Source organism: Mchenga conophoros, linkage group LG3, assembly GCF_057382185.1.
Source record: "Mchenga conophoros isolate Kocher_MC1m ecotype Shallow Benthic linkage group LG3, M_conophoros_male_GT1.1, whole genome shotgun sequence".
In the NCBI taxonomy this organism is placed as follows: domain Eukaryota; kingdom Metazoa; phylum Chordata; class Actinopteri; order Cichliformes; family Cichlidae; genus Mchenga; species Mchenga conophoros.
In genome coordinates this window covers 33355899-33374712 of record NC_140528.1, presented here as the reverse complement: position 1 = coordinate 33374712, position 18814 = coordinate 33355899, and the positions used below count along the sequence as shown (strand labels likewise).

The following is an 18814-nucleotide window of genomic DNA, read 5'->3' as shown; positions in this document are numbered from 1 at the left end:
GACGCCACAGCCAGGGTTCAGTTTATCAGCAAGAGATTTTTATTTAAACAAAGGAATAAACTGAAGGCTTATTTTTGGCCAAGACAAACATCAAAGTTGAAGGCAGCTGGACATTTGGATGCAGAATGTACACTTTTTAAGCCATGGCAAGAAAAACAGATGAGCAGGGCCTTCATACTGAAAAACAGGACTGTTGTGATATTTTGATACCACGGTTAGCATTTACAGGATATTGTTTTATACAGGAAAACTGTTACTCAATAAGGCCCATCTACTAGTTGTTTTTCTCTTTCTCTGTGACCCAAGAATTAATGTGTAAGACTCACAAGCTGGTCCCCCAAGGTCGAAAACACCACAGAGATGAGACCACTTCCTTACTCCCATCCTCCCTTTTTCTTTATCTCCTGGAAAAGGCTCGTTAAAGGCTAGGTGGTTTGTTTCAGAATTCACTAATGAAAGAACTCTGTATTTTATGTCTAGGAGTGTATTTTGCTGGGATGATCATAAATTGTAGCTGAACTGATAAACTACACACAGGATACTTCTTTGCTCACAAGGCAGGAAGACGTTTCCTTATTTGGTCTGTACCGGTTTGAACTGAGAACTTGCTGACACACGAACCTTTTTTTTTCCTCTATATAAGCTGTTTTGTACTAAATAAACCTTTGAGTCGATTTGGGAAGACAACCTGAAGCAGTCTGTGTTTCCTTGTTCTCCCAAGCTGCTCCCGACGTCGTAACTAACCCAGCTGAATGGCATACCTGAGTGTTACTTTAAATAATTAGGAATCTTAGAAGGAAAGGACAGAACTCTGCTTATCGCTCGTGCCTTGGAGGGAAAACCGGGATGGACATTTTTTCCTTCAAGGACAAGCTCTAAATCTTAGCAGGGAGCTGACGGGACTGGCAGAGAGAAAATCCTCTTCTTCCCATCCTCCTTTAAATTTGATCTGGGAAACTCCATCAATAACTCAGCCCTGATGCACAAGAGAACGAGAATGAGTAGATGGTTAAAAGAGAATCCAGGAGATGGAAAGACAAGACGAATAGAGGAGCAAAGAAATTATCACAAGGACCCACAGTGGACAAAGGGTCATAATCATATTTTGTGAAGCAATAACTTGTTGGATAACAGCTGAATGTGTACCTGCAGTGTCCTCGGACTGGAGAAAACAACATGTGAGTGTGTATCTGTAATTTTATTGGCTGATTGTCTGAAGTTCATATCCTGATAGGTGACTTGACTCAGACTTGATGACAGCGTCCTTTCTGCAGGAATGAGAAAGACGAGGATTTAAACACGAGACAAATAATAAAAGATTCTAAACCGAAGACGTCTGCCAGCATGGAGCACAAACTGGGAGTCATCAGGACGCTACAACACAGAGCGAACACCATCCCCACAGACACAGCGGCCAGGAGGAACATCACATCAAGAAGGCCCTGAGTAAATGTGGTTATCCCAGCTAGTGATGTGTCGGTCGCGAAGGAAACTCTCAGAGCCGACTCTTTGACGTGAACGACACGAGCCGGCTCCTTATCGCGAGCCGTGGGTTTTTTTTCTCTCTCTCACCCTCTCTCTCTCACTTTTTTCCGCTTCACTGAGCAGAGGGGGGAGGGGCGGTAGTTACACTCAGTAGCACAGGAACAGAGCGGGACAGAGAGAGAGAGAGCAGGGACAACGTGACATTAGAAAGGTATAGTAAGGTAAGGTAAGGTAACTTTATTTATACCTAAAGGCAAGGTAAATTTGCTTTACAGAAAAATGACAGCATTTGACATCCCTTTAAAAACACACATACCTAGTAAATATATAAAACTCACTGTGACACATACTTTAATATTTCGAATCAAAAACAGTTCTTATTTAATTCAGTGACAGCAACGGGGACAAAGCTATTTTTATAACGCTTTGTCCTGCATCTTGGAAATAGAAACCTCCGTCCTGAGGGAAGAAGCTGAAATTCACCCCTTAGAGGATGGGAACCATTATTAAGGATTGATAAAGCCATCCTCTGTACCTGCTTAGAGTACAGGGAGGCTAAACAAGACTGTGGCTCACCTATCAGACGATTGGACCATCTCACTATCTGATTTAGAGAGTTTTTCTCTGTGACAGAGGTCTGACCGAACCATGCCACCAAACAAAAGGATAAAACAGACTCAATAAAAGAACGATAAAACAAAGTTAAAATTTTTTGGTCAATGTGGAAATGAACAAGTTTCCTAAGGCAATAAAGGTGCTGGTGACCCTTTTTACAAACTGATTTGCAATTTTGATCAAAGTTCAGTTTTTCATTGATTATGGTCCCAAGATATTTATATGATTGTACTTGCTCTATTTTCTGACCTTTAATTAAAGTGACTCCGTGCCCATTTTGTTGTTTCCTAAAATCAACAACCATGTCTTTTGTTTTAGATATGTTCAGCTGGAGATAAGACTCCTCACACCACTGAACAAAGTCATCAATGACTGGACCGTGGTTAATTTCACCCTCTTTCAGTAAGCTGACAATAACAGAGTCATCTGCATATTTAATGATGGCCCTGTTTTCATGTCTGCTCTGACACATATTTGTATAGAGAGTGAATAATAAGGGCGATAGGACGCACCCTTGAGGAGAACCTGTGGAGGAGAACACTGGGTCAGACAGAACCCCATTTATTCTCACTCTTTGTGACCTGTCAGTTAGAAAATCTAAAATCCAGCCCACCAGGTTTTTCCTGATTTCAAACTGTTCTAAAAGTCTTTTAATTAAAATATGGGGCTGTGTTGTATTAAAAGCCGAAGAAAAATCAATGAAAAGAAGTCTTGCAAAAGTCCCTTTACTCTCTACATGTTTAAGAATTAGATTTAGTAAAGTCAAAAGTGCGTCCTCCACTCCTCTGTTGGGCCTGTATGCAAACTGCATTGGATCCAGCTGATGTTCAGTCGCTTTCATAATCACATTTCTGATGATTTTTTCAAAGACTTTCATGACAACTGAAGTGAGGGCAACAGGCCTGAAGTCATTTAGAATTTTTGGACGACTAGATTTAGGGACAGGAACCACGACTGCTTCTTTCCAAAGAGAGGGCACATGTTGTGTTTGCAAGGATTTGTTAAAAATAACCTGAAATATAGGACTGAGTTCATCAGCACAAGATTTAATTAGGCGGCCACTAATATTATCAGGACCCTGGCTCTTATTCACATTGACTGTATGAAAGGCCTTTTTAACATCGCTGAGTTCAATGATAAAGTGCTGAGTATCTCTCAGTTTCTGTTTCAGTTCCAAAATATCCTCGCTAAAATCAGAAGAACTAAAACGAGCATAAAACATGTTTAAAGCATTTGAAAATCTCTGTCTGAATTAAAACCATCTAAAATGACCTGACTGCTGCTCTGGGGATTTTGAAACCCTGCTATGGTTTTCATACAAGTCCAGGCAGACCCCAAATTTTTTGCAGCAAATTTGCTTTCAAGAAGGTTTTTGTAGCTCTGTTTTGCTTTCAAGATCTCGATTTTCATTTCCTTGGTGGCTGTCTGAAAATCGGTAACAGCCCCCTCTTTAAAGGCCTGTCTCTTTTTCCTTAAACAGGATTTGACACTTTTAGTGACCCATGGCTTATTGTTAGCGTAAATTTTAACGCGCTTACGGGGTATAATCATGTCTTTACAAAATACTGCATAAGAGCTAGTAACATCCACCAAAGCGTCGAGATCATCTCCACAAGACTGAATAAAAACTTCCCAATCTGTACACTTAAAACATTCCTGCAAGGTAAGCACAGATTCTTCTGACCATATGTCAACATCCTTAGTCTTTGTCTTCTCTCGTTTTAAGACAGTTTTATAGATGGGCAGAAGATGCACACAGTTATGGTCAGAAGATCCCAGAGGAGGAAGCGGGAGGGATTTATAAGCATTCTTCACCGATCCGTAACAGAGGTCCAACATTTTATCCCGTCTGGTAGGACAGGATACATATTGATACAGATTGCCCAAAGTTGATTTAAGGGAGACATGGTTAAAGTCCCCCATTATAAAGTTTGGTGCATCAGGAGAAAGCGCCTGCAGCTTCTGCACTACGTCTGAAATGATGCTGCAAGTGGAGGCGGGGTGAGCCTTCGGGTGAATGTAAACTACGGTTATAAAAAGTTGTAGTAATCATCCACAACTATTTTCAGTTGCAGATGATAAAGGATTCAGAAAGTTTATTCATGCAGGTCCATATGACAGAGAATATGCATGTTCTTTTTGTTTTCATATTATAATTTATATTTAATTGTGTTGTGGTTTGCAGTGTTTTGTGTTGTTTCACTTTAAATTTGTTTAAAAGGAAAAAGCTGAAAATTTAAATAGTTAAAAGTTGAAATGTGATTAGTTGGTTTTTGTATTATATGATTTATTTATTACATTTTATGTGGAGTGAATAAATAAAAGTATATTTACGGTGGCCCCTACAGACAAAGCACGTACAAACTCCGAGGCATGTACAGAAGACAACAGAAGTGCTCCAGGATGCTAGGGGGCAGTGTTGAGCTTTTGTTACCTAGAGGCTACACAATCCAGCAAGTACCAACAACCGGATTTGGTGTGTGGTAGTAACAGGTAAATGAACATATTTTTTAATATATATGAGTGCTTGTGTATAAATACACAAACAATACACACATGCTTTCATGCTTTCAATTGTGTAATTTAAGTGATCTGCTCTGTTTGGAAGTTCAGTTAAAGCTAGAAATGTGTTTTGGAGTTTGCACGTGCTTTGTGTCGTGGTCCTCGTGCCTCGCTGGCTCACTCTGTGTTTGGCAACATGTTTTGTGTGTTTTGTTTCCTTTGCGCTCTCTCTCCTCTGCTGGGGCGGTGCTCATTATGGGCTCCCGCCCCTGGCCCACGCACCTGTGCTCACCGTCACACCTGCAGCCGATCCCAGCTGATTTGGAGCACTATTTATGACGGCGGACCTGAACCTGTATCTGTGAGTTTGAGACTATCCCTAACCTGGACGTCTCTCTCTGTGTGTATATAGATCTGCCCTGGACCCGAGAGAGTGTGTGTGTGTTTGCAACCCACTGAGAGCATGTATGGGATTAATGCCTGCTTCCCCCGGACCCTGGAGCCCCGGACCGTTTTTAATTAAAGCAACAAAACAACCTGAAGAGCCGCTTGGGAGCCGGAAGAGCCGGTTCTCTAAAAAGAGCCGGAAATCCCATCACTAATTCCAGCTGGACTTTTGTCAAAACCTGTAGTGATACTGTTGTGACAGGAGTATCGGAGCAGTTGAGATGCATTTTTTCTAAACACTGGGTCTCTGTGGAATTTAAACCCCAAAACACGCTGCGCCAAAAATTGTTCCACCCCAAGGATCGGGTCTTATACTTTATCAATAAAAGTGTCTCTATATTTTTCATGTAAGATAAGTTCTCTGCTAAACAATGTGAATGGGGACAGTTTATAATTGAATTATAGTATATAATTACATAATTATTAAGGAAAATTTATTTTTCCATGTAAAATGTTTAATCTAATGAGCTCTGGGGGGTTTGACACACTTTATACCTTGTTTTTTGTTCCAAAACAGCAAAGCTGCAACCAGAATAAGATCTAGAAGACCCAGAGAACCCAGAGCAGCTACAGGTGAGATGATGGAGGAGGACGATGTAGAAGGAGGGGAATTGAGATTGGTAATTGTTGTTGGTGGTGGTTTGGTGGCACTTGGTGAAATGGTGGTGGTGTCATAGACATCTGCAGGAGAGATGATAAAACTGGGTCATTGAATTTATTATAAGCTCAGCAGGTTTGCTTTAAACAGGAAGTGATGTCAGTGTTCTGACCTCTGACCCTCAGAAAGCTCTGAGGAGATGATCCAAACTCATCAGTAGAACACTGACTGATTTTCAGTTGTAAACGGGACAGACATGACTGTGGGATAGGACAGGGGGAAAGAATGAAAGAAAGAGAGGGAGAGAAAGAAAGAAAACCAAAGGGGAGAAGAGACGGTGAGAAGGGGGGGAAGAGAGAAAAAAAAACAAACAAACAAAACAAAACTCCTGGGTCACCTGTATGGAGAAAAAAAAACAGAGGAGACAGCAAACAACAAAGAGCAACATAATAAGAAAAAAAAAAAGCACCATCACAATAAACTAGCTAGCCATAGATATCAATAGTTACTAAATAATAAACGATATTGTGCAACACGCAAGATAAACAGCGCACAGTGTGCTTTGAGGCAGCAGCCAAGAAAGCTGTAGTCCGCGTCTGTGAATACCCATGTGTGCATACCTGTGTGGATCAGCATGCTTGCATTCCAAAGGTTTCTCCATGTAATGATCTGCTAGGGAGTGTGGGGAGCCACAGCCCTGTCCTTTATGGTATCAAGCAGGTATGGAGGAGATCAAAACTCCAGACATCCAGAGGCCCCCAGAACACAAGAGACCAAGGAAGACCCACAGAGGGGCAGCTGCGCCACTGTCCCAGTAAGAGCTAAGGAGAGTCCCAGATGAGGGCTCACTCAGCAGCCGCGGAGCAGAAGCCAGGGGGAGTTGCAGTGACGCGCCCGTGAGCTCCGCCGGCAGCCAGCTGTGCCTGAGTGACCGAGCCCCAGGCCGAGAGGCCGGGGGCACCCCACCTCCGAAATGGCCCGAGCGAGCCCCAATAAGCGGCCGCCAAGGAGTGAGCCGGTGTGTACCCGGACGCCCACCCCCAGACACAAAGAACCACCAACGCACCGACACCTGAGGGAGTCCGCCACCGGCAGGGGAAGTGGTGCAGTGCAGGGATCTCAAAAATCACTTCTTTATCTGAGGAAAAGACCCACAGAGTGATGTAGAGGTGGTATAACAGTCTGCTGTTAGTCTGATGAAATGAACGACTTCATTACCTGATACAGTGATGTTGACTTCTTCACTCTTCTCTCCAGCTTCACCTTCACACCAGTAAACTCCACTGATTGGCTCGCTTTGCTTATCAAGCAAACAGGATGAACCTGTCACATGGTATCTCACCTTCACTGACCCTAACGCTGGTGATCAGGGTCAGAGGTCACACGAAGCTCTCTGGGTTTAACCTCACATGAAAGGGGCGTCGCTGTCATCATCACAAAGGGGCCTATAACAGGTCATGTGACCCTTCTACAGGAAGTGATCCCTGTGAGTGGCGCCCACATCAGAGATGTTCTCAGATGGTGATTCATCAAACCTGCACCAGTAAAATCTGACAGTAGAAGGATGATGAGTGAAACTGGTTAATCTGGTGTTTGTGGCACAGAAGGTTTGACCTCCACTGTGTGACACGGGTCAGACTCCAGCTGGGCCTGCCGCTCTCAGCCTCACTCTGAGGAAGCCTACAGTCTGTCACAGTGGAAACTACACCGGGGGACCCCATCCTTGGGGTGGACCCATTTTTGTTTTAGCGTGTTTTGGGGTTTAAAAGCCACAGAGACGCGGTGCTTAGGAAAAATGCATTTCAGCTGTGCTGATGCTCCTGACACGTATAAGACTGGGGAAACCTGCATTCAGCTGGACCTGAAAAACACTATGTCCAGATAAACACAATCAACTTTTGGAGAAAAATAAAAGATTCTTCATCAGACTAACAACTAAAAACATCACACTTACCTTAACAGTATGGGCTACATCAAATATATTCAAGACCGACAACAACACTTCTCACTGCTGCTAATTTTAACAAAACTAAACAAAAAGTAGAAAAAGGCAATTCACCAAGTCTTGAAAAGTAAAACTGAAAAATAGAAACACAGAATAAAATAAAACATCCATCCAGATCTTTACCACCAACAACATAAAATCTATCTTAATTAAATGGCCAAATTCTCCAATAAATTAGCAATAATAAAGTAAGAAAAAATAAGACATTCAATTTATGGACGCTCAAATTAAAAGAGCGACATTAAACGCACCTCATTGCCTGCCGTAGCGTTCTTCGCAGCTGCACTTCACCTCAAAGGTCGGTTAATACATCGGATTGAACTTAACCAAAGTCCAATTAAAGGAAAATAACGGGAGTGTTAGGAGTCACAGGAAAGACGGGCTCCTCAGCAGCGCAGCATCCGATTTTCAAAACCTGCTCACCTGAAATCTCAGCCAGCAGGCCACAGCCAGGCTCCACCATCAGCCAGCAAGCCCAGCCACGCTCCACCATCAACCAGCAGGCCACAGCCAGGCTCCACCATCAGCCAGCAAGCCCAGCCACGCTCCTCCATCAGCCAGCAGGCCCAGCCACGCTCCTCCATCAGCCAGCAGGCCACAGCCAGGCTCCACCATCAACCAGCAGGCCACAGCCAGGCTCCTCCATCAGCCAGCAGGCCACAGCCAGGCTCCTCCATCAGCCAGCAGGCCACAGCCAGGCTCCTCCATCAGCCAGCAGGCCCAGCCACGCTCCTCCATCAACCAGCAGGCCACAGCCAGGCTCCTCCATCAGCCAGCAGGCCACAGCCAGGCTCCTCCATCAGCCAGCAGGCCCAGCCACGCTCCTCCATCAGCCAGCAGGCCACAGCCAGGCTCCACCATCAACCAGCAGGCCCAGCCACGCTCCTCCATCAGCCAGCAGGCCCAGCCACGCTCCTCCATCAGCCAGCAGGCCACAGCCAGGCTCCTCCATCAGCCAGCAGGCCACAGCCAGGCTCCTCCATCAGCCAGCAGGCCCAGCCACGCTCCTCCATCAGCCAGCAGGCCACAGCCAGGCTCCACCATCAACCAGCAGGCCCAGCCACGCTCCTCCATCAGCCAGCAGGCCACAGCCAGGCTCCACCATCAGCCAGCAGGCCTAGCCAGGCGCCATCATCAGCCAGCAGGCCCAGCCACGCTCCTCCATCAGCCAGCAGGCCCAGCCACGCTCCTCCATCAGCCAGCAGGCCACAGCCAGGCTCCACCATCAGCCAGCAGGCCTAGCCAGGCGCCATCATCAGAAATTCCGCTTCCAGGTCCCTCGTGGTGGCCGCCTCGTGCTCTCGCTTCAGTATGCCACCCAAGAAAGGCCCAACACCAGAGGAGGTTGAAGACATTAAAACCTCCCTCGGAGCGCTGTGCGGAGACGTGGCCGCAGTCAGGGCGCAGCAGGAGCTGCTTCTGGGGCTTCTGGAGGAGGTAAAACAGCTACGCCTCCAAAATGCCGAGAAGGACAGACGGATCATGGATCTCGAGCGGCGGGTGGATGACCTGGAGCAGTACACCCGTACGAACGACGTGGTCATCAGCGGTATTAAAATCAAGCCACGCTCGTACGCGCGCGCGGTGGCCGGGAACGTCGAGGAGACCCGCTCGGTGGAGCAACAGGTGGCGTCCTTCCTCCAAAGCAAGGGGATAGAGATGGACCTGGAGCACATAGAAGCATGTCACTCACTGCCCAGGAGGAGTGACAGACTGCCGGCCGTCGTTATGAGATTTGTCAATCGGAAGAACAAGGTCGCACTGCTGAAACAAGGACGCAAACTGAAAGGCACGGACGTTTTCATTAATGAGCATCTGACACGAAAAAACGCAGACATCGTGAGGAAGGCAAGGCAACTGAAGAAGAACGGTAAAATACAACATATACATGGGTAACAAACTGTAAGATTTTCATTAAGCTAAACGGGACACCAGAAGAGGCAAAAGTACTGATAGTGAGGAACATGGAGGATCTGGACAAGTATAACTGACACCAATGTATCAATTACACCAGGAAATGACATGGACACGTTGAAATTAATTCTTCAACAGAAAGTAATTGATCTAGATTGTGAATATAAGGAGCATAATATAATAGATCCAGAAATAGATTCTGAAAGTAACTTTCTCTCTTCTTTTGTTAAAAATTGTAATTATTTCACTCAGGAACAATATGAAAAAGAAATTAACCTAGACGGGAAGCTCTCATTAATTCACTTTAACAGCAGAAGTATGTACTCTAATTTTGATTTCATTAAGGACTATTTGCAACAATTTTCTCGCCCCTTTAGTGTTATAGCCATCACTGAAACTTGGTTCAATGTCGATAAAGGAATAGATTTTTGTTTGAATGGATATGATTTAAAATACATGAATAGATTAAATAAGGCGGGCGGCGGGGTTGCTATATATGTTCATAACTCTATAAAATATAATGTTGTAACAACTATGTCTATGGCTATTGATGGAATTTTGGAATGTTTGACTATTGAGATCATGAATGAAAAAAAGAGAAATGTTATAATAAGTTGTATATATCGGACACCCAGTTCAAGTATTGACACTTTTAATGAATGGATAGAAAAAACGTTTGCTTCGGTGAACCAAAAATTACTATTTATCTGTGGTGATTTTAACATTGATTTGCTAAATCCAACAAGGTTAAAAGCCATTGATGACTTTACTGACACGATGTACAGCTTATCACTATATCCAACAATAACAAAGCCAAGCAGAATAACATCACATAGCGCCACTATTATTGACAACATTTTTACTAATGTCATGGATTTCCAAATTAATAGTGGTCTGCTTGTCTGTGATATAACTGACCACTTACCAGTTTTTACTTTGTGTGACTGTGATTTAAAAAAAATAGATACCAAGATCATGATAGCAAAGCGAACAATAAATGAAGAAGCAATTCATGCCTTCAATTTCGATTTAGCACAACAAGATTGGAGTTCGGTGTATGAAGAGTCAGATGTGGACAAGGCTTATGATAATTTTCTAGATATTTTTACTATGTGGTACAATAAACATTGTCCTGTAAACGAACACATGACAAAGAAAAAAAAGATAAAAAGTCCTTGGCTCACAAAAGGAATTATTAATGCTTGCAAAAAGAAAAACAATCTGTATAAACAGTTTATCAAAGTAAAAACAAAAGAAGTGGAACAAAGATATAAAGCATATAGAAATAAATTGACTGATATTATAAGAACGAGCAAACAACTTTATTATAGAAGAAGATTATATGAAAATAAAAACAATATAAAAGGAACTTGGGATGTGTTAAACAACGTAATTAAACAAGGATCTTCTGGAACATCATATCCTGAATATTTTACTGATGCAAATGGTGAAAATCACAACATGAGTAATATTGTCGATGGGTTCAATAAATTCTTCATAAATGTTGGCCCTGAACTAGCAGCGGACATCCCGTGTCATAAAAATGAAAATATCAGTAATATAAAATCAAATCCCTTTTCACTGTTCCTCTCAGCTACAAATGAGCAAGAAGTAATAAATATCACATTAAAATGTAAAAGTAAGTCTTCAATGGATTATCATGACATAAATATGTCTGTAGTTAAACAGGTTATTCTGAATATTGTTAGTCCCTTAACATATATCTGTAATTTATCATTTCAGTCCGGTTGTTTTCCAAAAAAAATGAAAATTGCGAAAGTAATACCACTATATAAAAGTAATGACAAACACAGTTTTACCAATTATAGGCCTATTTCTCTACTGCCTCAATTCTCAAAAATTCTAGAAAAACTTTTTAATTCAAGATTAGAAAAATTCCTTGAAAAACGTCAAATAATAAATGTTGGTCAGTATGGTTTCAGAACGCAAAGAACCACTTCAGTGGCGATAATTGAGGCAGTAGAAGAAATTACTGATACACTGGATAAAAATAAATATGCAGTTGGTATTTTTGTTGACCTCAAAAAGGCCTTCGACACAATCAATCACTCAATTTTATTGGATAAATTGGAAAGATATGGTATTCGAGGGAAAGCTGGTAACTGGTTAAAAAGTTACCTAACGGGTCGGGAACAATATGTTAGCATAGGGCATTACCATTCAGAGAAACTTGGTATTACATGTGGTGTTCTCCAAGGGTCAGTGTTGGGACCAAAACTTTTCAATGTATACATAAATGATATTTTTGATGTTTCTCAAGTACTTAAACTCATACTGTTCGCAGATGACACCAACATATTTTTCAGTAGCGATGATTATACTGATCTTGTAATGACCGTAAACAGGGAGCTACAATTAATAAAAAAATGGATGGACATAAATAAATTATCATTAAATATAAATAAAACTAAAGCAATGTTTTTTCGTAATTTAAAATATAATATAGGATTACCAATTATCATTGAAGGCGTACCAATTGATAATGTGAGTGAAAACAAATTTTTGGGAGTCGTGATTGATAATAAAATTTCATGGAAACCCCACGTCAGATACATAAAAACCAAAATTTCCAGAAGCCTCGCAGTTTTGAACAAAGTGAAACAATTCCTTGATAAAGATGCACTTCGTACTCTGTACTGTACCCTGGTTCTTCCATATCTTACATATTGTGTGGAAGTGTGGGGAAATACATATAAAAATACAACTACTCCATTAGTCACAGTACAGAAACGAGCACTGCGTATTATTCACAAGGCTGGTTATCTAGATCATACTCATAAACTCTTTCTTCAGGCAAAGTTACTTAAATTCCAGGATCTGGTTAATTACAATACATCCATAATTTTGTATAAAGCTTTTACTAAACTTTTACCGGCAAATTTACAAACTAGATTTGAAATTCGAGAAAAGGTTTATAATGTGAGAGGCTTTGGAGAATTCAAATTACCCAGAACTCGAACAACCCGTAAAGGCTTTTGTGTGTCTGTATGTGGTGTGAAAATCTGGAACAGTCTGAGTTTACAATTGAAACAATGCAAAAAAATTCCAAAATATGTATGTACATATATGTACTTGCGTGTGTAGATATATATGTATGTATATGTATGTGTGTTTGTTACTTGTAGTTATTACTGCCTGTTACCTGTGGTAATGTAATTTATAATTTATATATTCTGTATTCAGTTATGAAGGCTCTAATTGTTGTTTGCGAGCTGCCGTTTAGAAGCTTGTATGTGCCGGGGCTGTTGATGGGTCTGTATGCAATGATGGGCGTAGCTGCGGGAAGTTTATATTTTTTTTTGTTGATGAGTGAGTATAGGGGTGGGATTTAATAAGTTTTCTTTGTCCCACTCCTTTTTCAGGCAATTTTTGTTTTTTGTTTTGTGTATTTTATGTTCAATATACGTATTTGTTGTGCCTGAAAATGAAAAAATAAATGAAATGAATGAATGAAATGAAAGGTAAGGTGAGAAAATATAATAGATATATATAATCAATCAATAATGTGAAAATATCAGATAAAAGGGTTTTTTTGGTTATAAGGAATAAAGAGGTCAAAGGTCAAAACAAGAGTACTGTTAAGTTAAAATTAAAGGGTCAAAGGTCAGATTAAACAGGTTACACAGAAAGGATCGGCCAAACTTAAACAAGGATAAAGAAATAATACATTAAACAAGGAAATAAATTAAAAGTCTGAGTTAATGAGAAATTAAACGTTTAAATCAGGTTAAGAGTTAAATTTTAAGCTTTTCTTAGTTAAACTAAATAAAATAATCAGAATAAACGATTGGAGGAAAAAAGCAAAGATGTTGTGATCAAATAGTTTGTACGGCAGAAAGAAAAACATGTTTCAGTAGATTGTATGTTGGAAACCACAGTAGACACAGTAGACTCAAATCATTGTTACTGAGGAATTCTGCCTTAAACAGTAAAGTGTTCTTTAACAGTGTGTGTGTGTGTCTGCAGCTGTTGTGTTGTTGCTGCATCGTTGCCTCAGGGGGAAAGTTGTGTGTGTGTTATGCAGACTAGCAGAGACTGCAGCTGTCAGCAGCCACACACACTTTCTATTCTTCAAATCAAATCACAGTGAAACATGTTCACTGACAGCTCAGCTTCAGCATCGTCTTCATGCTGTGACTGCAGCCGTTCAACTCTGTTTGTCTTTAACCCAAATCATCACAACATGCAAATATAATCATCAAAATGATGTGACTGGAAGGATGCAGCAGTCTGTGCTCCACCTTTCTCCTCCACACCTGCAGGTGGAGAACATGGATGCATGAATCTCTACAGAGTTCTTTGAATATTATCCGTCTCATCAGTTTTCAGTGAACAAAACTCCTCACAGAGCCAAAATAAGCAGTTTGTATCCAACATAACTCAGCTGGACTCTGATGCTCCGTATAACAGCCACACATGAGTCTGGATTCACTCAAAGCATTGAACAAACTTTATTGGAAATGAAGCTTTTGGACATTTGTTCTCTGATATTTGCTCTTCAGCTCGAGTCTCCATCAGTGGGAACATTTCCTGATTCAACTTTTCTTCTGTTCAAATCAAACTCCATGAGAATCAAAGTGTGAATCAGAGTCCTGATGATCAGATTCTATAGAAACATGGAGACTGTAGAGGATTTACACTCAATATGTTCATTTGTTCCCTTCAATCAGAATCAGAATAGAAATCAAGCGGATCTACAAATGAAATCAGGGGTAGATTAATGTTATTGACAGGACAGATGATCAGAGGTGCAGAGTTTTTACCTCCATAATTAGGACTGGGACAGAAGAATGGGTGGAGTTTGTGAGTGAAGGAGCAGCCAGTAAAGGAGTAGATCAGAGCTGCAGCACCTACATCATAAAAGGAGACCAGACCCTCCTCATAATCCACAAACACCCCCACCTTCTCAGGACCAGGATGAAGACAGAGGGGGACTGAAGGGGAAGCATTAGCTTTGTACAAATTTCCATTTCTCAGCATCACAGTCCAGAAACCATCCTGAGGTCTCACTGTGATTTTTCCCTTCCTGTTGATCGACTCTGTGGCCACTCCTAAAGTCCACGCAGTCTTTCCTTTAACCTGAACCTCAAAGTAAAATCTGCCTGAAGAGAAACTCTGCTCTCCTAAAACACAAACATACTTAGAAAATCTCTCTGGGTTGTCTGGAAGTTTCTTCCTCACATCACTATGATAAACTTGTTTTCCATCATCAGACAGGATGAGTTTAGGATGAGCTGTATCAGGATCCAGAGTCACATCCACCTCATGCTGCTGCACCCTCTGCAGCTCAGCCTCTAACAGCTTCTTCTTCATGGGTTTCCAGACTGTCTCCTCCAGCTGAGCCACAGCTCTCCCCACAGTCCCCTCATATGATGGTGGATGAACTCTGACCTCTGTCCAGTCCTTGCTGGGTGGAGCAGCTTTCAGGGAGGAGAAGCTTTGGAGGAGGTGGAGGTGGTCTTCACAGCGTGAGAGCTGCTCCACCTCAGAGCTTCTCTCCATCAGCTCAGAGATTTCCTGTTCCAGATCTTTGATGAGACCTTCAGCCTGTTTCTCTGTAGCTTCCTGTTTGTCTTCGATCTCCTTCATGAGCTCCTTCAGGCATCTCTCAACAGACTCCATCAGAGCCGTGAGGACCTGAACACCTTCTGCTTTCTGTCTGTCTGCAGCATCTTTACTCATCTTCACCGACTCTGTGATCTCCTGAATCTTCAGTCGTCTCTTCTGGATCATCTGCTGAATCTCAGCCTCTGTCTTCTCCAGCTCTGCCTTCTTTCCTTCATATTCTTCTCTCAGAGGAACAAACTCGTGGTTCTTGTGGTCTAAAACAGAGCAGAGCATGCAGACACATGTCTGGTCGGTCTTACAGAACAGCTGCAGAAGGTTATCGTGCTTCGTGCACATCCTGCCTTCCAGGTTCTCCACAGCATCAACCAGCTGATGTCTTTTCAGACCTTTCAGTGTCAGATGAGGCTCCAGGTGAGTCTGACAGTAGGAGGTCTGACACACCAGGCAGGACTTCAGGGCCTTCAGTCTGGTTCCAGTGCAGACGTCACAGGGAACTTCTCCTGGTTTGGCAGCTTGTTGCTCTGAGCTGCTGCTGCTGGCTTTCTGCTGAGCTTCACGTCTGAACTGAGCAACCATCTCAGAGATGAAGGTGTTGATCTTCAGCTGAGGTCGAGTGTAGAAAGTCTCTTTACACATGGGACACTGACAGCTCTGACTCATGTCCCAGTGCTGACTGATGCAGGTTTTGCAGAAGTTGTGTCCACATGATGTAGTGACTGGATCAGTGAACACATCCAGACAGATGGAGCACAGAAACTGATCTTCAGATCGCAGATTGCTGGCAGCAGACATGTCTGCACTCTGAGGGAGAAAGAAGAGAAACATTTGATTCAAAATTCACTTTAAATTTCATTTTTACAAAGAGAGAAACAAGCGTCAGTAGTCTGAGGAGCTTTGAGAGAAAAGCGTCTGGACTTCTTTAAGTTTCTACTCATCACAGAAGCTTCTTCACCTCATCCTCAACACGGACCAAGGAATGAATACTGCACTTTTGGAAGAACTCCCTCCCCTGCAGCCTCTTATCGTCAAAGGGACGGAGGTGGAGAGGGCAAACAGCCACAGATTCCTGGGACTGCAGGTTACATCAGACCTGAGCTGGACTCTCAACACTACAGCAACTGTGAAAAAAGCCCAACAAAGGCTTTATTTCATTCGGCTGCTCAGGAAAGCTGGCATGAACCACCACCCTCTCACCCAGGCCTGCAGAGGACTGATAGACAGCATCCTCACCGCAGGCATCACTGTCTGGTATGGAAACACTACACAGACAGAGAGGAAGGCTCTGCAGAGTCAGAAAGTCTGCAGAGAGGATTATGGGAACAACACTTGCATCCATGGACCTGCACATACAAAGCTGCACATACAATCTCAGACACAACAGAGCGGACAGCAGCATCACACACAGAACACGATTCTTCAACAGCTTCTTCCCCACAACTGTCAGACTGACGGCAAACAAAAACACACTGAACACTTAAAATAACACAGCACTACTTAACCTCACTTTGAATGTATCATCGGTTCACTGACCATCGGGCAATACACTCACAACAGACTTGTGAAACAGATCTGTGGAACAAATGTGCAACACTGTGAGTGCGATAAGAGGTAGAGAACTACACACTCTCTGTACATTTTCTTCTTTTTCTTTGTATATAGAAAATAGTACGACTACCCTACTCCGGACTTCATTTCTATCCTCCTGCTTTTTCTGTCTTTATATTGTTAAAGTGTGATTTGACTTGGAAAGCTCTGCACAAGTATTCCACTGTGCATGGACTGTTGGTCCTGTGTGCAAATGTCAAAATAAAAATCTTGAACCTTCAGTTGTCAGAGTAACTGGTGGAGACCCAGCAACACACTCAGACACAAACTGGTTCATCTGAAACACAAACTGAACAACGTCGTGTCTGCTGTACAGTGCAGCGTCCAGATGAACAGGATCAACAGGATGAACATCTTTTTAACAGTCGTTACAAAGATGTGAAGTTGTTTGGCTGACACAGACAAACAGTATCCCACATTCTTGATTTTTAGCTCACAAACACGTCTTATAAGGACTTATTGATCCTGAAATGTTGGAGGTTTTAGCTCTTTAAACAGTAAAGTTACAGGAGGATACAGATAATTATCAGGAAAATGTCCTCGGTTTGTTAAAATGATCCCGTCCGATAACACACGAGAACAATAAATGTATAATTTTCTGTTGTAACCCACAAACTGAACGGTCACACTCATCTTTCATGTTGTCACTAAAACATCACTCCTTCCACGTCTAGTTGGTCGTGATGGAGGCGGAGTGCGTTGGGTCCGCTTTCCCTGCCCAGCCGATGTTCCTGACGCAGGGAAACAGATCCTGTTGGGGATCCCTACCTTGGCACAACACCTGCCATGGTCTTTGCACACTCACCACAGTAAATGCATCATGTTGTCAGCTTTACAGTATCATAGTCAGAGAAACTGGTCAGGCCGCTCTCTTCCAAATGTCTACACTTCACCCTTTTACTGTCAGTGGGCTCAGAGTCCATCTAATGTGGCTCATTATCTGATGCCGTCTGCAGACCAGTGTTAGACACTGAGAGGTTGATGGCTCCGTGTCAGAGCACCGGCCTTAACGAAAAAGTTATCAATCGTTCTTTTCATCTTTTCTCATTACCCACAGCTACATCCACTCCTATCACGCTGCTCACCTCTGCTGCGACGATTCAAACAGCCGGAAAGTAAATAATTTGGAGACGGTGCGTTTGTGTCACAGTGAAGAGTGAAAACAGAGACTTTCTAAAACGATGATGCATGTTAGTCATGTGATGCAGGCATGTGACCAATTAAACAAAGATAGTGGAGAGCATTATACAGCAGCAGTTTTGACAGTCCTATTAAAGATGAATATCAGTCTGCACATGCTCTACAGAGCTTTTCTTCAAATTCTTTATTTCTCTCTCGCTTTTGCAACTTTGTACTTTTGTGTTACTCGCAGCAACAACTCCACCTCATTGTTAGTCCATTTTAAAACTCGGTACTTTTCCTCCACCTCTGCTGCGACGTTTCAAACAGCTGGAAAGTGAATAAGCGGCAGACAGAAATGAGACCGGTCGAATCATCTTGCGTTTCACGCATGCGCAGGACTGGAACGTAAGCGTTTTCAGCCGTCTTAATGTGGACGCACAACTCTGTGAAAACGACTGAAAACACTAGTGTGGACGCGGAGCGCTGTTTTCAAATCTATCCGGGCGAGTGTGGACGTAGCCTAAGTGGCACCATGGAGAAATGAGGTGGCGCTCTAGAGCCCTGATAAAGTGAACAGAGTGAAGATTTGTGTAGAAGCAGGAAGTGTGGTCAGCTGCACTCACCACTGTTGCTGAGACAAACCTGATGGACTCCAGTGAATCTTCTTTTAGAGACAAACAGGACTCGACTGCAGCTCTGCTGCTGCTCTCTCACACTTTCACTTCTGCAAAATGACGTTGAGCTTCTTGTTTTTCAGCTGTTGCTCCGCCTCTTCCTGCCTCTCTCTTTACAGGAATCAGCCGGTCTGTACTCAGTGACTGTGTGCAGCGGGTGGGAGGTACATACAGTGTGTACTGAAGTAGAAGTACTACTGTTAAAAATACTCCAAGTACTGTTTCAACTTCTTTACTCAAGTAAAAGTAAAAAGTACT

General features: G+C 42.6%; 1 protein-coding gene across 1 annotated transcript; it reads right to left on the bottom strand.

Moving 5' to 3' along the window:
- Window positions 1–14102: 14102 nt before the first annotated feature.
- On the bottom strand, window positions 14103–18588 carry LOC146578263 (E3 ubiquitin-protein ligase TRIM21-like). The gene is made up of 2 exons (XM_085268594.1): window positions 18506–18588; window positions 14103–15956 (listed from the first exon to the last, which is right to left on the bottom strand). Exon 2 carries the CDS (start codon window positions 15945–15947, stop codon window positions 14250–14252), a length of 1698 nt encoding a protein of 565 aa, XP_085124720.1. The 5' UTR covers window positions 15948–15956; window positions 18506–18588; the 3' UTR covers window positions 14103–14249.
- Between the last annotated feature and the right edge of the window lie 226 nt (window positions 18589–18814).